The sequence below is a fragment of the Triticum aestivum genome, chromosome 2A, assembly GCF_018294505.1.
Source record: "Triticum aestivum cultivar Chinese Spring chromosome 2A, IWGSC CS RefSeq v2.1, whole genome shotgun sequence".
Lineage (NCBI taxonomy): Eukaryota > Viridiplantae > Streptophyta > Magnoliopsida > Poales > Poaceae > Triticum > Triticum aestivum.
The window spans coordinates 739834990-739860461 of record NC_057797.1 but is presented as its reverse complement, the minus strand read 5'-3'; the positions used below and the strand labels follow the sequence as shown (position 1 = coordinate 739860461).

General features: G+C 42.7%; 2 protein-coding genes across 2 annotated transcripts; one reads left to right on the top strand and one right to left on the bottom strand.

The window, feature by feature from the left end:
• Positions 1-12937: 12937 nt before the first annotated feature.
• Positions 12938-13867, top strand: LOC123186339 (uncharacterized). The gene is made up of 2 exons (XM_044598116.1): positions 12938-13226; positions 13339-13867. Exon 2 carries the CDS (start codon positions 13371-13373, stop codon positions 13617-13619), a length of 249 nt encoding a protein of 82 aa, XP_044454051.1. The 5' UTR covers positions 12938-13226; positions 13339-13370; the 3' UTR covers positions 13620-13867.
• An 8172-nt stretch (positions 13868-22039) lies between these two features.
• On the bottom strand, positions 22040-25472 carry LOC123190761 (small RNA degrading nuclease 1; the record flags this gene model as incomplete). Its single annotated transcript, XM_044603471.1, is given in 12 exon segments — positions 22040-22797; positions 22939-23043; positions 23123-23230; positions 23310-23444; positions 23739-23839; positions 23973-24042; positions 24122-24238; positions 24314-24454; positions 24804-24872; positions 24999-25088; positions 25181-25360; positions 25440-25472. Coding segments are annotated over 12 exon segments (1392 nt in total). The 3' UTR covers positions 22040-22554.

Below are 25472 nucleotides of genomic sequence, written 5' to 3'. Positions count from 1 at the left end.
TAATCATCTAAGTGATCACGTGATCCATATCAACTAAACCATGTCCGATCATCACGTGAGATGGAGTAGTTTTCAATGGTGAACATCAATATGTTGATCATATCTTCTATATGATTCACGCTCGACCTTTCGGTCTCCAGTGTTCCAAGGCCATATCTGCATATGCTAGGCTCGTCAAGTTTAACCCGGGTATTCTGCAAGTGCAAAACTGGATTGCACCCGTTGTATGTGAATGTAGAGCTTATCACACCCGATCATCACGTGGTGTCTCGACACGACGAACTTTCGCAACGGTGCATACTCAGGGAGAACACTTGTGCCTTGAAATTTAGTGAGAGATCATCTTATAATGCTACCGTCGATCTAAGCAAAATAAGATGCATAAAAGATAAACATCACATGCAATCAATATAAGTGATATGATATGGCCATCATCATCTTGTGCTTGTGATCTCCATCTCCAAAGCACCGTCATGACCACCATTGTCACCGACGCGACACCTTGATCTCCATCCTAGCATCGTTGTCGTCTCGCCAACTATTGCTTCTTTGACTATCGCTACTGCTTAGTGATAAAGTAAAGCAATTACAGGGTGATTGCATTGCATACAATAAAGCGACAACCATATGGCTCCTGCCAGTTGCCGATGACTCGGTTACAAAACATGATCATCTCATACAACAAAATATAGCATCATGTCTTGACCATATCACATCACAACATGCCCTGCAAAACAAGTTAGACGTCCTCTACTTTGTTGTTGCAAGTTTTACGTGGCTGCTATGGGCTGAGCAAGAACCGTTCTTACCTACGCATCAAAACCACAATGATAGTTTGTCAAGTTAGTGCCGTTTTAACCTTCTCAAGGACCGGGCGTAGCCACACTCGGTTCAACTAAAGTTGGAGAAACTGACACCCACCAGCCACCTGTGTGCAAAGCACGTCGGTAGAACCAGTCTCGCGTAAGTGTACGTGTAATGTCAGTCTGGGCCACTTCATCCAACAATACCGCCGAACCAAAGTATGACATGCTGGTAAGCAGTATGACTTGTATCGCCCACAACTCACTTGTGTTCTACTCGTGCATATAACATCTACGCATAAACCAGGCTCGGATGCCACTGTTGGGAAACATAGTAATTTCAAAAAAAATCCTACGCACACGCAAGATCATGGTGATGCATAGCAACGAGAGGGAAGAGTATCGTCCACGTACCCTCGTAGACCGTAAGCGGAAGCGTTATGAGAACGCGATTGATGTAGTCGAACGTCTTCACGATCCGACCGATCCAAGTATCGAACGCACGACACCTCCGAGTTCAGCACACGTTCAACTCGATGACGTCCCACGAACTCCGATCCAGCAGAGCTTCACGGGAGACTTCCGTCAGCACGACGGCATGTTGACGGTGATGATGTTGCTACCGACGTAGGGCTTTGCCTAAGCACCGCTACGATATGATCGAGGTGGATTATGGTGGAGGGGGGCACCGCACACGGCTAAGGGATCAATTGTGAACTTGTGTCTAGAGGTGTCCCCCTGCCCTCGTATATAAAGGAGCAAGGGGGGAGGCCGGCCGGCCCTCTATGGAGCGCCAGGAGGAGGAGTCCTCCTCCTAGTAGGAGTAGGACTCCCCTCTTTCCTACTCCTACTAGGAGGGGGAAAGGAAGGGGGGAGGGAGAAGGAAAGGGGGGCGCCGCCCCCCTCTCCTAGTCCAATTCGGACCAGAGGCGGAGGGGCGCATGGCCTGCCCTAGGCCAGCACACTCTCTCTCCACTAAGGCCCATAAGGCCCATTATTCTCTGGGGGAGGGTCCGCTAACCCTCAGGCACTCCGGTTTTCTCCGAAATCACCCGGAACACTTCCAGTGTCCGAATATAGTCGTCCAATATATCGATCTTTACGTCTCGACCATTTCGAGACTCCTCGTCATGTCCGTGATCATATCCGAGACTCCGAACTACCTTCGGTACATCAAAACACAAAAGCTCATAATACCGGTCGTCGCTAAACTTTAAGCGTGTGGACCCTACGGGTTCGAGAACTATGTAGACATGACCGAGACACGTCTCCGGTCAATAACCAATAGCGGAACCTGGATGTTCATATTGGCTCCCACATATTCTATGAAGATCTTTATCGGTCAAACCGCATAACAACATACGTTGTTTCCTTTGTCATCGGTATGTTACTTGCCCGAGATTCGATCGTCGGTATCTTAATACCTAGTTCAATCTCGTTACTGGAAAGTCTCTTTACTCGTTCTGTAATGCATCATTCCGCAACTAACTCATTAGTTACAATGCTTGCAAGGCTTATAGTGATGTGCATTACCGAGTGGGCCCAGAGATACCTCTCCGACAATCAGAGTGACAAATCCTAATCTTGATCTATGTCAACTCAACAAGTACCATCGGAGACACCTGTAGAGCACCTTTATAATCACCCAGTTACGTTGTGACGTTTGGTAGCACACAAAGTGTTCTTCCGGTAATCGGGAGTTACATAATCTCATAGTCATAGGAACATGTATAAGTCATGAAGAAAGCAATAGCAGTAAACTAAAACGATCAAGTGCTAAGCTGACGAAATGGGTCAAGTCAATCACATAATTCTCCTAATAATGTGATCCCGTTTATCAAATGACAACTCATGTCTATGGTTAGGAAACATAACCATCTTTGATCAACGATCTAGTCAAGTAGAGGCATACTAGTGACAATCTGTTTCTCTATGTATTCACACATGTATCATGTTTCCGGTTAATACAATTCTAGCATGAATAATAAACATTTATCATGATATGAGGAAATAAATAATAACTTTATTATTGCCTCTAGGGCATATTTCCTTCACGGTTTAATCCAGGTAATCTACCAGGGTGACAGTAAATGGAAAAGGCTTGCATTTTATGATTTCCACTAAGGGTAAATGGTTGCATAATGCCTTTAATGAAATTATGCAATCAACCGTATGTCATCCTACTTAAGGTGATTATCCATTTTATACTTAATACTTGGATGATGCAGAGAGAATCTTGATCAAACAGTGGACTATTAGCTGTAGATGAAGAGAGGGTCTCGGTCTATAAATGTATGGATGTATTGCGTATATAACATCTGCACATTACATATATTATGTGCATATATTAGATAATAGATAATGTGGTACTAGGTACTTATTTTATTTTCATAATAGGTAATAACTGAAAATAAAGTGCAGTTAATGATATTTATTTGGAGGCTTCTTATGAAGGAAATTGGATCGGGGTTCATAGATTCACTAGTAGCACCTCTCATGAAAGCGGTGACACATAAATATAAGCATTGGCATATGTGATTGTTCTATAAAAAATAATCATAAAATAGGATATAGGTTGGGATTATTTTATGTAAGCAGAATATCCACAATCCACTAGATCGACACACGCCAAATCTGACGGCTAACACTACACCAAAGGGGGTTGAAATCCTCATATACACCTCCAATATTAAGTAACTGGAGCATTGCATATAGCATGATGACATATCGCTAAAAGCCATATCCAACAATAGTACGACCCTCAGGGCAATGATACTAAAAAATAGCAATTTCACATAGGTTAATGAAATTTTAATGATGTAGACTTCCTAACCGTTACCACTTTCAGATGAAAGTACACTCAAGTCTAAGTTAGTAGCAAATGCCTCCACCCAAAAAGAAATTCATGATCCTTGTTTAGCTATAATACACCTAGATGGGTAAGACCTAGAGGTTAGATATCAACAAAAATGTCTTTGACTCATGAAAAAAATGCTCCTTTCAGCATGACGACATATCTGGTGTTTCTGGCACATTTGGTCTCAAAGTCCTTCACCAAAAACACTTCATACAATCACTTGGCATCCATTTGTAGCAGGATGGAAAAAACATCAGCCACCCTGAAATTCTTTACTTGAAGCTGGTGCATTTGCTTTCTTCACATGCTTCATGCTAATTCTTTGCCTTTTCTCTGATCCCCATTCACATCTTCTTTCTTTCACTCCCTATTCTCAGTAGGTTATCGCCTCTTCTTTGAAACTTCAAAATTGCTTTAGTCAGGAAACTATGGCATGTGCCCTCGGCCATGGCATGTTCAACAGTACTAGGTTTTCATCTATTGGGGTGGGTTGCTCATGTTGCTTTAAAAAATCATTGACATTATCAATTTTGTGCAAATTTGGATTTCTGTAGTACACTCACCAGCATCATGGTAGAAGCTCGAGAGGCAAAAGTTGAAGTTCAAGATAAATGCTTCAACTGACATTTATGTAACTCTTAGTTTTGTCATGAATCTTAGTTGTTCATTTTTGTGCTAGTTTATTACATACATGCACTTTGCTTGCTTAATCCATGGAGTCAGATCGTTTTGCTCAAAAAATAATTTATTTTGTGGAATATGTCATTTTTACATTGGTTAATGAATTCACTAATCTTACTAGGTTGAGTTAGTTTTCGTAGGATTAGTCCATCTAAGTTGGTGCAAAAAATATAGCACAACAATATGTTCTATAGCACAACAGCAACATCTTTAATTATATGTAAGAGTGTGTACTACGAACTGTATTATTTTGATGCAAAGTTATAGAGTGCGTACCCCCCCCCCCTCAACCACACAGACCAAGCAAAAGAAGAACATGGGATTAAAAAACAGACTAGTAGTTGACATCTCATGCAATCTAAAAGTATCTATTTATTCACACCAAAGCTTGGTAATTTTGTTAGCAATATGCATAAATTTGAAACATTCTACCAAGTTTTGAGGTATCTAACGACCAGGACATACAGACGCATCTTGTGCTATGGTTTTGTTCTGATTTAGAATGAAATTTGTTGTAACAACAAGGGTTTCTTAAAATTCCAAAATCAATGAGAAATACTTTTTTGTGATAATATATTGCTAAAGATAAATATTGGAACGGTATAAGAAATATGTGCCAAATATACATGAGCATGTTCACGTTGTTTTTTTCTTATTATACCTAAAAATAGCATTGAAGGTTATCAAATGATGTATATCAATAGAACGCTTGGACCTTATGAGTTACGATGAAGTATAAAAGTTCAATATAAATAGGTGCGAGCCGCTAGGGTTCAGACTACTGACCCCTAGCTTCCTATCGGGGAATTTGATTATTTGCCACCACTTTTTTTGCTCTTTGATAATTTGTCATCCCTTACCTTGTAATTGATCTAATGACACCAGTTACATGAAACTTTGTTATTTTGCCCTCTGTCGACTGGGTCCCACAAGAAAAGTCGAAAATACCCCTCTCCGAGGATTGACCACGAACGAACTGGAGATATCGTTATGGTTCGCTCGCCCTTGTTCCCTTTCCTCTCGCCCACAAGAACAAGGGGACGGCGACGACGACGACTTGCGCGGGGGGCCTCAACGACGGCGGACCTGGTGGTCCTCAACGGCGGCTGGATCCCGGCTAGGAAGGTGAGGCCCTCTCTCCCGCCCCCTCTGTCCCGTCCCTAGGGTTAGGCGCGTCGGGCTCAGTCTCGGCCGCCGCCTGCCGGTCGCCGCCGGCCGCTAGCGTTGCTTTTGCTGCTGCTCCCAATTCTGAACCGTTGCTGCTGCCCAAGTTGTTGTTGCTTGTGCACCGCTGCCCTGCTGCGTGGTGATGCTTGCTGTTGTTGCTTTTTTACTGCTATTTTAGTGTTGCTTGCTACTATTGCTTTTTACTGCTATTTTAGTGTTGCTTGCTGCTAGAGATCTTATTGTGGTTCGATTGATTGTTGATGGTAGACCACAGATTTAAGATGAACTAGGTAATAATGGCTGAACCGGAGATGGGTGACGGGTTTTTGGCATTATGGGGCTGATTTTGCTCACGAGTTCTTCAAGCCCCCTCCTCCCCAAGATCCACCGGCTCTTCTACCTGTGCATTGTGGGGCTGATTTTGCTTGCCGATTGCTTGCAAGTGCGCCGCCGATTCCCTGCGCATTGATCTGTCATTACTTGTGTTAACCTGCACATCAGAGACAACTTACAGTTAGTCAAAGTATACTAGGGAAAATTGAGGGTATGTAAATTCTATTCTGCATAGTTCAGTTAGCATGATGTCATGTTATCCCACATGCCATTGGAACCACATTAGATTAAGGAAAAATGTACTAGCGAATTTTCTGAATCTCTTAAAATCTAGATGCTACAGTACTAGTTCAGTATGGTGGTTAACATGCATTTAACTAGTCACCACGTTAGATGTTTGGTTTTCTTTTCTGGAAGTCAAGAATTAGATGCATGAAGCTTATATATGTCTCATCTTGTTCTATAGAAATATCTAAACTATCTTGGTGATAAACAATTTGTGTTAGATAGGGAAACAAATAACTATCATGATGATGGCTCCTACAACAAGTGCAGCGGAACGGGTAGACTGAAATTTGTGGTATTCCTTTCTTGTATTGTTGCTCAGTTGACCCAAGCCGTGAAACTAAACGTGGCATCCTATTCTTAACGTAATTTCCAAATTTGAATCCAAGAACAAGTAAATAATTACATCAAACATAACTTATAGGTTACTTGCATTCTCCATTTTCAGCACCTGCGCACGCGTCCATCTCCTCACGGCCACCAAAAGGGCCTCGGGTCGATGCCGCCATGACTCCACTGCTGATGTTGTTCATTACCGCCCTCGCTACTGCATGTTCACTGGTGTTAAGGACACGAAGTCACCGGCGCACCTCTCTAGCATGTCGCGCGGCGAGCTCCGCCAGCACACAGGGGAGGTCGAGCTGCGGTTGCTTGTGCAGGGCCTAGGCGGCGAGATATGATGTATGGACATGTTAAATGCTTTATTTTGCTATGTTCTCTTCATATTGTGTCATGGTATATGAATATATGCATCTGGAAATATCTGTTTGAATTTCGATATTATGTGCACAAAATTGTTGAAAAGCCAAAAAACAGTCAAAATGATGTCCAAATTGAGCCAGATTGTTGTCAAAATTTTGACTTTTTTTCAAAGTACCCAGAAAAAATTGAAAAATTTCCATAAAAACAAACATATAAGTGCGCCTAATCTGAGAAAGTTTCATCGAATTTGGATCAACGGTTCCACGCATTTCTATTGCAGTTTAACTAGTTTGACCGAAATTTGAAAGTTGTCAGAATAATTTCAAAAAATCACAGAAAATTGTTCATATATGCGTGACTAATCTGGGTAAGTTTCATCCAATTCGGATCAACGGTTCAATTCATTTCAACTAGTTTGAGAAATTTTTGACCAAAATTTGAAAAGGAGCAGCACGGCAGCAGGGGAAGGAGAGACCGTAGTAGCTGGGTCAGTGATGGCGGGGTATAAGGTGCAGGAGGTGGCGGCAGCAGCAGGGCAGCAAGGCCGACGAGGAGCGGCAAGAGCCAGCGAGGAGCAGCAAGGCAAGGGCCGGTGAGGAGCAGTAGAGAGGATCAGTGGAGCACGAGTTCATCCTTATGTTTGGGTCAAACAGGTACAAGGGCATAATAGTCCTCTATTTTGTTCACTTATGCTGTCTATTATTTACAAAGTTTGTTTTTGTGTTGAAAAGTGGCAAAAGATTAAAGTCCAAACAAAAGAGTGTCACTAGATCAATTACAAAGTAAGGGATGGCAAATTATCAAAGAGCAAAGAAAGTGGTGGCAAATAATTAAATCCCCCCTTCCTATCAGACTAGTCCGAAGCCGTAGGATTAGAATCCCTCATAGCCGTCTGATTAGTTTCCTTATTAAATTCTTATTTCCTGTTAATTGCTCCCGTAAATCTAGCTGCCTCCTAATCGTAACCTCACAACCACAATTTGCTTCCTAAAACTACTTCATCATATCCTTGTGCTTTCTGAAACTGCTTCAAATAATTTGCTTCCTAAAACTGCTTCAAATCCTAAAATTGCTTCCTGGAATGTCTTCAAATTCCTTTTTTGTGTATGATTAAATTTAGCAATTAATTAAGTTCTTTTTAAATATGTGTTTCTTCACTTATGGCAACATGATTTTTGTACCACGGAAGCAGTCTTCTTGATGCACAAAACTGTTCACATGGCCGAAAACTTTCTGTTCAGTTTTTTCACTTATGGCAACATGATTTTGTACCACGGAAGAATTCTTCTTGATACACATAAGCATCATTTTCTAGTGTGATGTGAACAAACTGTTTGCATGGCAGGAAACTTTTTGTTCGATGAATACATTCGTTAGTGCTTTAGAAGCATCACTTTGTAGCGAGATGGAACATCTTAATAGCAAAAAAGCAGGTGTGGAAGCCCAACAAGAAATAAGAAGAATTGGAACAAATCCACTCAGTATGAATAAAAAAACTACAAATCTCTTGTTTAATAAAAAAAGAAACATTACTACATATACTATTTTCACTTTCACCCAGCCGACATTACAATGCCTGCTGAATGGTAAGCATTCCACACAATGCAAGATCCATGTTGCCAACATAGCAAACATCGGCGGATGACGATTTCCTCTTATTCACATCACACTCTACGTCAATGTGGCCTTGTTGGCATATTGCAGAAACAAAGCATGGTTGCAGTCACCTGTAGCACAATGTCTGCATGTTGAAAACTATTAAGAAACAAGGAGACACACACTTGCAATGGAAAATTTATCATGATAAGAAGAATATTAGTACATTGAAAGTTTACCAGAGGACGGTATGCTCGCAGTGGTTGAAGCGCACATGGTTCATGGAAAATGTATGGACAATAAGGAACACACAATAACAATGGTGATGCAAAATTTCACAACTATTGGTGCACATGTGAAATAAAAGTGAAGCATAGTTACATTGGTAGTGCTAGCAACACAAATTAATTAACCATATATAGAAAGATAAATAACCTAAAACATGCCAGGTAAAGGAAGAATGTACTTATATCACAATATGCAGCAAAACGGCTTTACAATAAAAGCTTATATATGTATGAAGCAATAGAAGCACGACCCGTTGGAAATAAAAATGTGAGGAAGAATGAAGCATTCTTGGTAATGGTTGAAGTTATGCTTGGTAATTGATGAGAAAAGTTAACAAACAATACAAACTCGACATAACTAATCTTCTTATGAAGCATAGACCATTCAAAATATGCCTGTCGACAAACAAAATGAGCTGATTTTTGGTTGATGAGTAGAAGCAATTTTCTAGTCGAATGGAATTGATGCTTTCACAGCGTATATGAGTCGTCATAGAAGCATTCAAAGTTGAAATCCAAAATTCGTTCTTGCCAACAAGATTTAGGTGCATCAATGCTTTCGACAACTAAAAATGCCATGCTAATAAAAGTAGAAGCATGAGTCAGTTGAAGCAAAAATGTGTAGACTGAAGAAACAAATATATGATGATTAGGAATAATCGATGTTATTTTTATTATGAGAATAGAAGCATGTATATTAGAAGCATCGATTTATTGCTACCACAACATAACTAATACCATGTGGAAGCGTATGTTTCTCAGATTAGTGAACATCAATTATTGCCACCAACATTTGGATGCATAATTATGTGATGTGCAAATAAATTGCATTATAATGCATCTAGTTTTCTCACACTAAACCTGAGACATGACATATAATATAGATCTAAATCAATTAGAACAAAATACAATCAATCAGTAGCACAATTGAATTAGGAAATTACTAGATCATATAATTTCATTACAAGGGTTTCAGTTTTGAAACAGATCAGAATGTAGATGCATGGTCGCCTAGCCAGTTGAGGATGTGATACGCGGATCGTGCGGGGCTAAGAACATAGACGGACTTCCCATCGACCCCACCGTGGGAACCGCGGCAAGAGAGTGCTGCTTCCTTGGAGATGGATGTCGCATCATAGAGATAGAGTAGAGAAGCCATGCCGTGCTTTGGATCAGGAGTGGGGGCAAGGGGGTGGGGGGCGCAGAGGGGCACAGTGGATCTGGGAGGTTCCGCGATTGGGGCGGAACGAAGCGCACGGGAGATAGGCAGCAGCCGCAATGACGGGGAGCAAAACGAAAGTGAGGCCGGCCGGCGGGGTGTAGGAGAGTACGGCGAGTGGGCGCATCCACGACGAGCAGAATGAGAGTTCGTTGCAAGAACTGCTTTTTTTTTAAATGGAACACCTGATTCCATTGGGCTAGCGAGATTAGGGGATTTTTTTTGTGGAGAGGGGGAATTAGCGAGATTAGGGGAGTCGTGGCATTATGGTGCGTGAAAAACGGTTTTTGGAAGGAGATTTTGAGGGATCTCTGGCCATGCGATCAAATAATCATCAACGGCAATGGATCGGTCTGACGAATTGTGTGGATCAGACGTGTGATATAAAGTATTTCCCATTTTTAACTCTCCACAGGGCCACGTTCAACCCTGATAGTCGTCCAGTCTTGTATGCCTTCTAATTAGGAAACCCGCCAAAGTTAAGTGATTGTTTGGATTGAGATTTGTTAGCTATGCTTGTATAGGAAGTGTTGTTAGTGGTGTTAGTGCTGACCTATCCTTACGGCTAATCCTTGTGTGAGTTAGTTGAGCGTTGTATCTATATATACGTGTAACTCGTTGTATCAATGTAATTAGTGTTGCACAAAACCTCTCTCTCCTACCTCGCTCGGGTTCTGACAAGAGTATTAGCATCGGGTTTTAGGAAAAACAAATGTTAAGCTGATTTTTTTGCTAAATCGGTATTACTACTTTTTCTCCACACAATCAGTTTAAGGAAAACTTTGTTCGGCTTAGGAAAGCGTGAAACCGGTTTATCTACTTCCTTGTTTGGAGACCGGTTGACCAAGGAAAAAATGGTTTTCTTTTCTCTCCCGTGGGCTCGTGGCCTTCCAAAGCTGGTGGCCATTTTCCCAAAATTTGGCCGGACGGCAGCTTCCGGATCTCTGATTCGTTGCAGCCATTTGCCTGCTGCCACGACGAGCACTTCCTGGCGGCTCGTCGTCCCTCTTTGTTGGAAGGCCCGAACATGGTTTTAGTTTGTTAGACTCTTAGACGGGTTTACTGAAAACCAGTTCGGCTAAACCAGCGTATCCAAACAAGGCCTAAATGTACTCGGTAATTTGGCTTTAATAGAAACAAGGCCTAAATGTACTCGGGTCGTCCAGGAGGGTCTGCAGCACCGGCAGCATGGAGAATGCTATGGAAGCAAAAAGTTCCTCGTAAAATTCAGATTTTTGGATGGAGGGCATTACATGGAATAATCCCTTTAAAGTCGATTCTCGTTAACAGGCATGTGGGAGGGAATGGAGCTTGTCCTGTTTGCCATCAAGCAGCAGAAGATATCTGCCATCTCTTGTTTGAATGTGTCAATGCAAGAGAACTCTGGGAGCGACTCGGTATGACTAGCATTATTCAGGATGCTTTGCGGATCGATCGATCGGGATCGGTAGTCCTGGAGCACTTACTCCTTCAGCCAGAGATGATGCTTGCGATCAAAACGAACCTATCGGTAAAGCAAGTCCTTTTGGTGGCATGCTGATACTTGTGGTGGATACGACGTGATGGCATACTTCGGTGTTGGCAATTGCAAATAATTTTTATGAAGCTTCTCTACCTAGATCAGGGACCAAGCAACTGGGGTGGATGAAGCCAGATATTGGGTATGTGAAACTAAATGTTGATGCGGCCTTCTATCCAGATGAAGGAAGAGGGGCAACCGCGGCTGTGATTAGGGACGGGAAAGGTAACTTCCTTGTTGCACATTGCATCTACTTAGACTATGCTGCTGATGCAACGATGGCTGAAGCTATGGCAATGAGGGACGGGCTCACATTTGCTAACTCTTTGGGATTCCCTCGGGTGGAAGCAGAATCAGACTCACAAGTGGTGATAAATTATTGTGACGGACAACCCATATGGGGGGATGCGGCAGCTGCAATCTTTGCGGAATGCCTGGATGTATCTACTTCGATCGGGAAGGTCATCTTTAAGCATTGTTCTCGTACGCTTAATAAAGCAGCGCATGTGCTTGCTCAATTTTCTTATTGTAATAAGACTTCTGTTAGATGGACTGAGGAGCCACCGAGCTACCTAGTCCAGGTACTTGTGGACGATGTACTGCCTCTAAACAATTAATAAAGCAAGCCATAATGGCCTTCCCTAAAAAAAATGCTACAATCATTTCTGTAAAAGTTGGAAATGTGTATATGCTCCACATACATGTATTAGGGAAAGAGTAGAGGCGGGGCGGAAGGCAAAATTTGTTTTTTTAGCATCAGTACAGACACAAGCGCTCATATACACACGCATACACTTACCCCATGAACGCACACACGCACACCCTATCCCTATGAGCACCTCCGAGAGACTGAGCCGGCATATCATCTTAAGATTTACGAAGTCACTGTAGGCGTCTCGTCGTCGACGGGAACGTCTTCTCCCACTGAAATTTGTTCATAGAAGCTGATGCAGACGTAGGTAATTTTTTTTTTTTGCATACTTAAAATGTACACGTATCAACGACTCGATTGTCGATTGTAATCAAACTTCAGATCGGAGAAAGAAACAGCAGGAAGTTGACAAATGGCGCGCACGTACCATACCCTTGCGAGTAGGCGCCACATACAAGGGCCCGAGCACACTTGTCCAAGGACGGCCAACATCATCCACAGTCACAGGCGTCTGCATCCTCCTGTTTTGACCCGCCACACGGCATCCTCGCTCCCATCCAATCAACCCCTCCCATTTTCAAACCGAAGAGAAAATAATGGCCGCGCGTCACTGTCTCGTGCAGAGAGAGATCAACCGATCCTCGCAGATTTGCCTGGATACCAAAGAAGCCATCGAGCTGCCGTTCATCGGCTGATCTCTCCCAAGTCTGAACGCTGCATACGCCTCACACCGGCCGGCACAGTGCGTGGTTGCGACGGTACGACGTGGTTATAGCGCTTTGTAGGGCTGGTGAAGCGGCTAGCTGCACCATCCATATTCCCTACGCAATCCAGGATATTATTCCTCGCGCCGGTTTCATTTCCCATTGATCAGTGGTCATTATTCATCTCGTCAACTCAACGGCCGGTGTGTGTTTGTGTCTGTCTGCCCGTCTTTTCCCTCCAATCAAGAGCTAGAGCCATTTCAGGTCGTTTTCTGTGACTACGTCGCCTCGCCGGCTTTCCCGTTGCATGGTTCTATATATGTAACCACCACGGGTGCCCACCTATGTTCTCCTCTCCAGTTCTATATCCCTTTGCGCCAGCTACTTTGATTTGATCTGCTGCCTCTTCCTGCTCAGATAGGTACCATCTTGTTTCTGTTATCCATGTCTAGTACCAGCTTGTCCCGCCGTTGCCGGTAGAATTCAGCTAGTTCAGCAACTGGCAACTTGTTTATTTTTCGTTTTTCTTGTAGGGAATCATACCTGTGCGAAGGAGGATCCGTCGATGGTGATGATGGGGCAGCTGGGGAGGCTGGTGGACGGGCTGAGGTCCAAGATGAGGGCCGGCGGCGGGAAGAAGGGGGCGGGGAAGAAGGCGGCGGCGGCGGCGGCGTACGAGCAGATGGGGAAGACGGAGAGCATGAGGGTGGAGATCAAGAGCCGGCAGGCGCAGAAGCTCATCGCCAAGAACCTCGTCGCCGCCGACTCCATAGGCCGCAGGAGCAGGAACAAGCGCTTCTTCCTCGCCTTCTAGCTGCCGGCGTTCTTCAGAAGGAAGAGCTGTGTCCTGTCCTAACATGTGAGCTTTAGACAGTACAGTACGTACCGTTGCGTAGCGAATGTAAAGAAACCTCAGGAAAGCAACCGCATACAGCGGGAAGCTCTCTGTTACCACCTGTAACCACACATGCAGTACTATCTGTCTCACCCGTGAACTTGCCACTTAGCAATCCTGACATTAGAAGCGACGCGTTTTGTGATTAAATCACGAATTACAGTCTCTGAACTGTGTAAGAAGGACCTAGGTCCTGACTGATGAAATAAATATCCCTTCCACCCGCAAAGAAAAAAACACGAATAACAAATAGCTGAAAAAGCTTTATTGCTATCTTTAAATGTAATTCACGTTGATGTAATGAAAGCGAATGACCCATAACAATGACAGAACGCCCCGAGTAATTGACCTGTTTCCCAAGCAGAGTGTTGTGAAACCTTTCCTCTTTACTTTCCTTTTGGTTTGCACAACCCAAAAAATGATTAAAAAAAGGGATTGTATCAACAATTATATACACAAGTTCCTCCGTCCGAAAATATTTGTTGAAAAATGGATGTTTCTAGTCCCTTTGTCCGAAAATATTTGTTAGAGAAATGAATATATGCAGATGTATTTTAATTCTACATGCATCTATTTTTATCTATTTCTGTGACAAATAATCATGGACGAAGGTAGTACTTTGCTTTTTAAGAAAATTGACATTTGCAAACTGGGATCAATGTTTGGTCAAATTGTATGAGTTGTCATTAGCTCACCTGTATATGCATGTGTGAATGTCTCCGTGCCTACAAGTACAGGCTATATATAATTAAGTTGTTTCGGTCGTATAGAATGACTTTATGGACTCTCTTAAAATTGGCTTTTGCCCCGTTTTATATAAAGCAACAATTGAAAAAAGTACACGTCTAGACAGATACAAAATGGTCACGTAGCTCTCGTACAACACCAATCGCATGATAACGCAGAACTCAAGCGACATTACCGAAAGAGTACAAAGGAAGACGGTGTACAACGTCACGCTACGTCCGATAACACCTAACCTCCATGACAACACCCTCAGGACAGAGAACGGCTATAAGCGTCACCGCTGCCAAGTCCAGGACGGACAAGGGTCTTCGCTCGAAGCCTTGGCACGGAAAGGAGCACCACGACAACATCAGTGGGAAGAGAGCATCGTCTACGAGCGTCGTTGTCATCGGCGTAAAGTGCGAAGCATTTGCTCCGCCACTCCCCCATGCAACCACAGGGTTTCCAGGACAAGCGCGATGAGACCAGATCCCCAGATCCGGATTGGGGCGTCACCGTTGTCGGCGACAAAGCGCGGAGCTTTCGCTCTGCAGCTCCCCCATGCCATCACGAGGTCTCCAGGACAAGCGCGACGAGACCCGATCCCTAGGTCCGAATCGGGGCATCACAGCTACCAAATAAAGAGAGCCGCCTGAGCCACCCGTCGCTACACCTCTCACCTATTAGTTATGACCATATCATCCTCTCCCCCTTGAAGCAAAACCGTCCTCGGTTTCGGTTCGTTCTCTTCTGTAGTACTTTTATTTACAGACGGAACAATGTCCATAAAAATTTCAGCGGCTTCAACCTTCTTTGTGTTCACTTCTGATGCAGCTTGAGCAATATCTCGCTTTCGACGATCAGCCATATAGTTCTCTGATGTGTACGACTCAAGTGGTACGTACTGTCCGCCATGAACAAAAGAAAATTCACCAACCGAATGATATGTCAACTGCCTTTTATCTGTCCATGGTTTTCCTAGCAGTATCGAACATGTATGCATGTGCACAGGAAGCACATCACACATGACCCGATCACCATATCCGCATAGAGTAAACCGTACCTCGATTCGATGCATGATATTGACAAACCTGTCCTTCCACCAAAGCTCGTAAGGTTCTGGATGTTCAATCAACAACAGGTTCAAAGCATCAACCATAGTCTTACTTACTAAATTCATACTCGAATAACAATTCATCAAAGTTGCACAACTCGCCGGCCCGACATGCACGCGCATAAAGCATTGGTACCACGGCAAGGCACGCAATGGATCCTTTTCCACCGACATCATCATTTGCGAGCTACAATCTTTCCTCATGATAAAAAATTCAATAGAACTCGAAGAAAAATATTGTACCGTGAACAACCTTTGCTCTGAATACCAACTGATATTCACCGAACCTCGATGGCGAGATCCGATCTGTTATTGCGGCCCGATCTTTCACGGTACTCCACCTTCAGTAGCAGTAATCTCTCGCCCGCGCACGTGATGTACACGAAGTAGAGGGTTTGAACCTTGCGGCTCAGCACGAGAGAAACAATCTGGACGACAGCACCTCACGCGCAAAACAATTTCCACACAGAAATCGCAACAAAGAGGTTTTCTAAAGCTACCTCAAAAACTTGATACGGGTGTCTACCCCTGAAAACACATCTGTCTATTTCATATCAAAATATAACCTGCATTACATGGGACGCATAACTTGGCTTTATAGTAGTAGCCGGCCTAGAAACAAAGCTAAACTCATGTGGACTCTTACTTTTATCCTAACTAACAAAGAATTAACTAATTAAATATTCGCCAACCAGATAACAAACTAGACTCCTTATTTTGGTCGTGGCGTCTCTTTCTCGTGTAATATGCGTGTAGGTGGACCCCACCCAACAGCCTTTAAACACAACAGATCCCATACAGAACACGTGTAAGACTGATCCTTCTCTTTCCTTGGTAAAAATAGAAAGATAGATAACATCTTGATCTCCTTCCGTTCAAACCAATTCTCCTTCCTTTCATCCCAAAAAATATGTGCGTGCATTCCTTTGAAACAAAAAGAATGCTTGACTGATCTCCATGCTGCATTAGCACATAAATGAGGAGTATTATTTTTCCATACCGCATGTGAGGCCACGTCCTCATGCTGATTTGCATCTAGCAAGTCTCTTCCAGAATTTGCATGCGCCACGTCCTTTTCTTTTCTTTCTTTCATCCCAACAAGATCTCTGCCGATGCAATAATTAGCATACCTATTAGTTATGACCATATCATCTCCCGTCCCCGTTGCGTGTCTGCCTCGCCGCCACGTAGGCGCTGCACCCCTGGCCCGCCACACCACTGCATGTCGGTCGCCACCGCCATGCGCTGCACCATGCACAAAGTCCTCGTTGGGCGTCTGCGCCCCGTGCCGCGATCCTCCATGAGAGGAGAAAGAGAGATCCCTGCCACCGCCGACGTTGACCAGGCTTTTCCCGACGGTGCCTCCTAGTGACGACGAGGTGGATGGGCCGAGGGAGGGGGACTGGGTGGGTGTCGGCTAGGGTTCGTCCGACCTCTTGCGGGAGAGGCGCGGGGCGAACGAAGGGTTTCTCGCTGCTCCTTTCCAATGACAAACTTAAAAGACAAATGAGATGAGCCTAGGAAACATTGCGACCAAATAACACATGAATAATTGTCTATTGGCTCCCTCAAAAAAAAGCTTTTAATAGCTGGCTATAATTTCGCTATAACTGTTTGAGCAGGGTGTCTGCTAAATATTATTTATGTACAATTATACAGTAAAATTATGCTGGTTTAAGGGGCCGGCTCTATTTGACATAATCCGCTATTTAAAACTATGCTCTTTATGCACTGAGTGAACCAAATTGACTGCCACTTGTAGTCAGTGAACCAAATTGACTGGCAGCTGCAGTTAACTTTGGCCACAAAACTGAAGCGGATTAGTGCGGCTGATCGCCCGTCCTCATATTTGACTTTGCTCATTATCAGTCGTGTCTGATTTTTCTCTCATGTGGCTTATCCGTCGTCCGTCGCCACCCCCTCTCTTTGAAACAAGAAGCTTACGCAAGCCACCATTATATGCTCCATATAGTCTGTCTACTTACCCACCTAATACGCTAATTCTGTGGGCTTACAGCCAAGATAATGAACCATTATACAGTCATGAAAAGGTACGAGAGGATTTGACCGTTATTTTCGTACACCGACCACAGCGACCCCACCGCAGTGTGACGCAACGTACGGTGCCGTACCGCCAGTAAACAATTCAAACTACGGATATGCTTCCCTCATCCTACATTAGGTAAACATTATCAGTGCATGACGTGCATGATCTTATTAAGCCAAGATTGTACATCATCTTGCAGTATTTTTCAAAAGAAATTGTTTTAAAAAGGAGGGGTGAAAACCTCGCCTGTGCGTCCACGGATGCGCGAAACCTTATTAAATATTTGGCCACATGCCTTCCTCTCTTCATCGAGAGGCGATGAGGAACACATGCGCCATGGTGTTCTTGATTAATTATGGATGCTAAATCAGACATTTGCTTCCCTCGGAAGCAGACCCCGCTACCCTTAGGTAAGACAGGGCATCACAACAGATCCGCCATGTGCAAACTTGACTATGATCCACATTGATTAATGAATAGCCTTCTTTTGTCAAACTGTAATCAATTACATAATTCATAGCCTCATAATGAGATAAAGGTAGAATTAATATTTTCCGAAGTTCTATCGACCACCGATATAACTCTGCACACACCAATGTTTGCTTTTCCTAGAACTAAAAGTGAAACTACTCCCTCCGTCTCATAAGGTAAGATGTTTTTTGACACTAAACGTCTTACATTATGGGACAGAGGGAGTACAATACATCAATAAAAAGATAGTTTTACAAGAAAAAAGCTAATTGCTTTAGTAGAGCTTTTGGAGAACAATGAGAAAAAGGTTTGTCCCTAAGTAATTGATAACTAGATTGATAATCATTATTATAGTTTTATATGAGGGGGTGGCTTAAGGTAACATACTTTTCGTTGTTGGATTACGTGTACTTATGGTTGAAACTCTAGCCAATATCTGCGAGTATTAAAGATCATTAAGTAAAACCAACCATAGCATGAAGTGTAAAGTCCCCTTTAATCCCATACGAAACAACCCACTTACTCGGGCTTAGGTTTCTATCACTCCCGCAACCCACTGTAAGCGAATTATGAACATATTACAACACATTACGGCCATTTCCCTCACATCACCCTTGTAGAAGCAGTTCATAGCATTCATGAAATCCTGTTTTATGATGTTCCAGCAAGTGGCATAGAACCAGCCCATAAACCCATCCGGTCCTGGTGCCTTATCCGAAGGCATAGCTTTGATCACGCTTTCCACTTCCTCCATGGTGAAGGGCTCCTCAAGCTGCGATAGGTCTAACTGCGGTAGGTCAAGCTCCTCAAGATTGAGGGCGTAACTCCGTGACTCCATGATGCCAAAGGCCACACCGTAGTAAGCATCAACCGCGGACGCCACCTCATCCTGACCAGAATAGATGTTGCCATTATGTTTCACCGATCTAAGGGCGTTCTTCCTCTGTGTATGACTCGCTTGCTGATGGAAGAGCCTCGTGTTTTCGTCTCCCTCGCGCAGCTACAACAGGCGCAATCGCTGCCTCGAAATGGTTCTCTCGAGAGAACACATCCCTAGAAGTTTCTTTTTCAAACATCTCCTCAAGTCCCTCTCCGTGGCCGAGAGTTCCCTAGAATCCATAGCAATATCTAGTTGTTTTATCACCTCCAACGCGATGGAGATTTGTAGTTTCACATTCCCAATCCAACGAGCACTCCATCTTTGGAGACTAACCGCTGTGGCTCGCAGCTTGTTGTGAAGTGTGAGATAGTCATTCTAAGCCTCCGATGTTGAGTTCAAAGCCAACTGCACCGCGTCCATAAATCCCTCCGCTTTGATCCAAAACGCTTCAAACTTTGACATATCAACTATGTTGGCAAATAGCATACACACTCTTAAGAATTTTTGGGAGAAAAGTGAGGGAGGTTTTGAAGTTGAAGTGCAAGGACGAAAGTGAGGAAGTAATTGCTAGGGATAATACATGGACATCAGTGGCTATGTTATGTGGGCAGATTTGGCAAATTTGTAAGCTATTGTCTCTTCCCCCATGAAGCCAGCAAAGGTTAAAATCTCTCAAATTAGGAACACCTAGGCCACCAAAAAAAATCCTGGCCACAAGGCCCCAATGGGCCAAATGATATTTATATAAACATCTCCCAGGTACGCCACAATAAGTGAGCCATTTGAGAGGAAATAGCATTCACGGCCTATTTAGGAAACTTGATAAGGGACATTAGATAAATAGGAATACTACTTCCTCTCAAATTCTCTGTTTTTTAGGGTACTCTCAAATTCTCTTTACTACTCCCTTCGTCCCATAATGTAAGACGTTTTTTTTTACACTAGTGTAGTATCAAAAAGCGTCTTACATTATGGGACAGAGGGAGTAGTTCCCACCGCACACCAAACTTGGAATTGGGACTAAAAATCAACTTCCTAGGCCTAATTCCCTAACAAACTCCCACATGTTAACTCCAATTCATTTCCCCATTGTAGCCAAACACGTTGTTATGAAAAGAGGTAATATCATTGGGAGTCATAGAACTTGTGTTCGATGTTCACTTTGATGCTAAAACTTTAAAAATACGAATTTATGGTCATCCAACTTGCGTTCTTGTGCAAATACGGTCACTTTGGTCATATTCAGACGTATCCCGCACTTACGTGGCACCCCAGCGCGGCTACGGCCCATTGTTAGTGACCGAAACAGCTCGCTACATTTTTTTTCTTTGCAGAAGCACCCTTGCTCTGTATTTAATTAATTTAATTGAGCATAATCCTCTTTGTGTGTCCCACTTGTCAGCATGAGGTGGTGTGAAAAATGAAAATAAGTACACACGCAGGGATTTGAACTCCATACACCTCGGGTACATCCATGCACAAGCAAACCACTACACCAACTACATATTCCTTACTGTAAAGAGGTAAACCTGATTTTATATTAGACGCAGTTCTTCCTAGATTCCGTTTTTCCCAGGTTCGGCTAGTAAAAACTGGATACCGGAAAATCTCGCCTTTTTTCACCAAAAAGCAATTAAGAAAACTGTTTCAAAATGTATAATGTTTAATCCATACCGTACAAAACTTTGTCATGAGCGAGAATTTTTTATTCCATTTTTTTCGAGAGGGTTGGAAAAATCCGGGTTTCAAAATATCTTGGCAATTCCAGTTTTTATCTACCAAAATTTTGAAATGAATTTTGAATTCAAATCTTTTTATCATCTAAATGTATTTAATTTAGCAAAAAAAAAGTGACGCATGTTACAGTGGTCAGCTCAACTCCTCTCTTATATAGAAGTTTGCATGTTCAATTCATTGTTACATTTCGAGACCATTTTTATAAATGAGCATGAATAAAGAAAAATATATTTCACAATACAAGGAATAGAATCGCGGCCCCTGCCACTAAGCTAACTATGTCATTATGATATTGTATGCACACAAAAGTTATTATATTTGACATAGTTTTTGTCGTTTAAATTCAAAATTTTGGGCGACAACATTTTTTCCGGGGACCGCCAAATTTACTGGGGACTGATCGGTTATCGAAAATTCGGTCTGAGAGAAAAAGAACCTGAATACGAGTAGTGGTCGTGGACAATATATAAAATCGGGCTTCTCTCTTTACAGGCACTGGTTGGTACTTAGTGTAGCGTTTAGTTGCAGTGTGTCCACGCTTGAGGTTGAGAGATCGAATCTGTTGGGCCACCCTTTTTTGTCACTCAATTCGCATTGGGCTTCTGTTTGTGATTATAAACGAATTTTAGTTGATCATGTTGAACGTCAATCGGCACTGATGGAATGATGTATGGCGGACTATTTTATTGACAGGTCCCGTGTTTGAACCCCATGTGTGCCATCTTTTTTCATTATATTTGAGGGCTTTGTGTGCATTAAATAAATTGTGAGGGAGTTCTCTGTAAAAAATCCAGCGTGCTATGGTCACCTAGTGCCTTGTGCATTCCCAACCACTGACAAGTGGGCCTCCACCGGGCTGGCACGCCATGTGGACAGGCCATGTGGCTGGATACGAGAGGAAGCACCGTATATGCACGCGGGGACAAGTTATGTGACCATAAATCCGTATTTTTAAAGTTTTAGCACCAAACTGAACATTGAGCGCAAGTTTTATGACTCCCGGTGATATTACCTCTTATGAAAAAGGTGGCGGGGGAGAGATGTGTTTTCAACCTAAGAGAGATAATGCAGAGATGAAATGTGCAATGCATTCGTTTCTGCTCTCTTGGATAAACGTAGAAAGACACTATCTCATTTTGTTAATATTCTTATAGAGGTTTGAGTTGGCAGTGGTATGTTCGATCTTTTGAGATATTTTTGTATCATGCCACAAGCATTAAACAACATGCAACATTACCTGCAAAAAAACATGCAACAAAATAATCCTCTATAGCTATGCACCAACATTTAACTTCTCTAGAAATGCGAGTTTTAGCTAGTTTTGTTTTAAAAAAAGGTTGTTGTTTACCACATTTCATGAGCAGTGAGAAGAAAAAGAATCTCATTTATAGGATATTCTAAACACCGAACACTTGCGATATAATGAAAATCTTACTACTTATGCAAAATTCTGCTAATGAACCTTGAACACAACCACAATATTACCTAGGAGTTAATCCACCAACCTCCAAGTTCTGATAGCCTGCTAGTGTTTTTTTAAATGTTACCAACCTCCAATTTAGTGGATCTCCACATGCTACCAGTAAACAGCAATATCAATTCAGCTGAAAGTATGCTCAAGTTTAAGTCAGTTAGCAAACCCTTCCATGCGAACAACATTTCATGATCCTTGGTTAACTATCAACCGCCTAGATGGGCAAGACCTAGAGGTTAGAGATCACCAAAAATGCTTGCTGAGTCATGAAAAAACTGTTCCTCTCGACATCCAGTGCTTCCAGCGTGTCTGATCTCAAAATCCTTCACTGACAACACCTCATACAATTGATCAGCATCCATTTGTAACAAGATGAGCTCAGCATCAGCCCTCCCCTGAAGCTCTTCACTCGATAACCGGTGCCTTTGCTTTCTTCGCATGCTTCTTGCTAGTTCTTTGCCTTTTTCGCTTATCCCCATTGACATCTTCTTTCCTTTGCTCCGTGTTCTCAATAGGCTGTGGCCTCTTCTTCAAAACTTCAGAATTGCTGAGTCGGGAACCATATACCATCTTCCGGACAAAGAAGCCCGCGACATCTCCATTGTCACGCTTCAGGAGTACCGGTTTTTGGAGTCGCCCACTGGAGTCCTGAATGTTTCAGCAAAAGTATAAAGTACAAAGGTTAATCGTGTGCCGCTGCATGTTTCAGTAATTCAGACTGGTGCAATCCAGAAATTCAGTTGAATAAGCAAACTACGGTAAGGAACCAAACTATGAAGTCACACGCACCTTAGTCTCTTGGCCATCTAATTCATCAAAGGCTTTATCTGCCTCATCTATGTCATTAAAAGAAATACACGTAGAGTAAAACTCGCCTCGAATCCTTGAATCAATCTGTTGAAAAGGAAAGGGAATAAATCACTAATTTATGCATACAAGTTTGTCGAACAAGCAACAAAAGCTCTGAGAAAACCTTCTCATCGATGCTGGGATTCCCAGAGAAAATTTTAAGCAACTCTTGACAAGGAAGGTAGACTGGAATTCTATGAGCAAGCAACTTCATCTGGTCAGGTTCAGGTACCTAAGAAATAAAAACTCATAAGTCAGGTAGCAACTTGAATAACAACGGGAAGGACTAAGAACTTCCTTTCAACTCTTACACTATTCTCCGCAATTTCGATGGGATCATTAAATCCATGCTTGAGCTTTGCGGTAACTAGATTCATCGCAGCTTCTGCATCCTTCAAGCAGTTATGTGGTTCTCCGTCTTCCCGAACGGAATACCCACAAACAGACTACAGGCACAAAACATAAGTAAACAATTTAGCATTCATAGATACATACCATGGGTTTTCTATCTGAAGATCTAAGAGGACTGGCTTGCGGCACCAATAGGGAGAAAAAATTAAACCAAAAAAAGAATGGAAGTATCTCGCAATCCTGAAATCAAACATTACTCTAGATAGTTTAGGGGGGCATGAGATCCCAAAGGAGTCAGTCCTTTTATGTCATTATATTTGTCTTGCGTGCAAAATGTTGCTCATTTAGCAGAAGCGAAAACACTGCTATATGGTGCCCTCTGACCATACCTTGCAAAGGCTGTTCAAAGAAGCTGATGAAGTGGTAGGTAAATTCGCATACTTAAAGATGTATGCCGTATCAATGACTCGACTGTAATCAAACTTCAGAGCTGAAATCAGAGAGAGGAACAATAGGACCTTGAGTTAAATGTTATCGAAGAAAAAAACATGTCTAACAAACACAATACAAGCACTGAATATAACTACTTCAAGAAGATCAGACATGATCCAATCACACCTTACCATATAGATCTCTATATAAGCTATGGCCAACCAAAATCTTTCCTTTGGCCAAGATTTTCTTCAATGATTTCTACAGAAGAAAGAGACACAAATATAACTCACACGAAGGAAATAAAAAAAAATGCAAGATAATTGTACAGACAACATACCTGAATATCAACTAATGAGCATGTGACTCCTTCTAAATCCTTCTTAGATACACCAGTGATGTGTGTCCTGTAGTCTGCAACAGCTTTCAGGGGATTTACAAGTGTATCCAACTTCACCTGAGAAAAAATGAATGTTAGCGGGACTGGATAAACAAATCTAAATACACTTTATTTAGCAAAATAATATGTTACCTCCAGTTTGTTGTCTACAACACATACTCGGACGACAGCTTCTGTACCATCGTGGCAAAGGACCATCTCACAGTCAATTGCCAACATGGCTCCAGAGTTCATACTACTAGAAACTTTTCCTATCCGCATTACTTTCCACCCCTGCAAATAAATAGTGCCAATAATTTTTGGTAGTGGAGAAGCTGAAATATTCCTTAATTATCAGACAAGTACATGAAGAGTCCAAGATACTAATACTACATCACTAAAATTACTAAAGTACAATAAGGAGATGAGACTGTAAATTGGTCTTGAGCTTTGCAACTTAGACAAGGGATAAATATGTTTTGGATTTTGTATAAAGAATCCTACGCGATGTACAAGTACCAATGTGAAAATGTGATCCAAGCAAAACAATCATGAAAGTTATTCTGGCCTAAAACCTAATTTCGACAGAAAAACGTGCAAGAAACACAAAATGTTGGATCATCGTTTGTTAGCTTGTACCTACCTCTTGATAAGATGGGAAGTAGTAGTTTTTCCTGTAGTCAAGGTGCTCTGTCGTCAACTGAACAAGCTTCTGCATTTGCACAATATATACATCAATACACTGGTTCACCAAACAATGTTTGATATGCTTGAAAACTAGTACATGAATACAGCAACCCAATTGCTCACATTAACCCTTCAGGAAGGCGAACATTACCTGCTCCGGAGAAATCTTGCCGGAAAACTCATTCATATACTGCTCGATAGCTCTCCGTTCAGCGTGACGCCTCACCAATTTGCGAAAGTACTGGAACCAAAAGCAGAGGCTCTAAAACTGTCAGTGCCATGGTCCGGATGCATAAAACAGAGCAACATTTACCTTCTGAATCAAAGTATTACCTTCTGAAAATCTTTGGAGAAGGTTACGAGGAACGCGAGCAGCACGTCCTTGGTCCGCTTCTTGGGGTCGCTGACGGAGGCGCCGAACTTCTTGTCGTTCAGAGCCAGGAAATCCTTCCATCCCCCCTCGGCCCCCTTCAGGCCGTTCTTCTGGGTGAACCTCACAATCTCCACGAGCACCTGGAAAGTACGAAGGTACGCGGAATAAGAGACAGACCTCTCCGGCAGGTTCTCGCTCGCCGACTCTTCTGTTTGTTACCTCTTTCTCGGCGCCGGCGAGCCGCTCGCCCAT

Excerpts from the sequence above, each read along its gene's own strand:
- LOC123186339 (XM_044598116.1), top strand. The coding sequence starts at position 13,371 with ATGGTGATGATGGGGCAGCTGGGGAGGCTGGTGGACGGGCTGAGGTCC.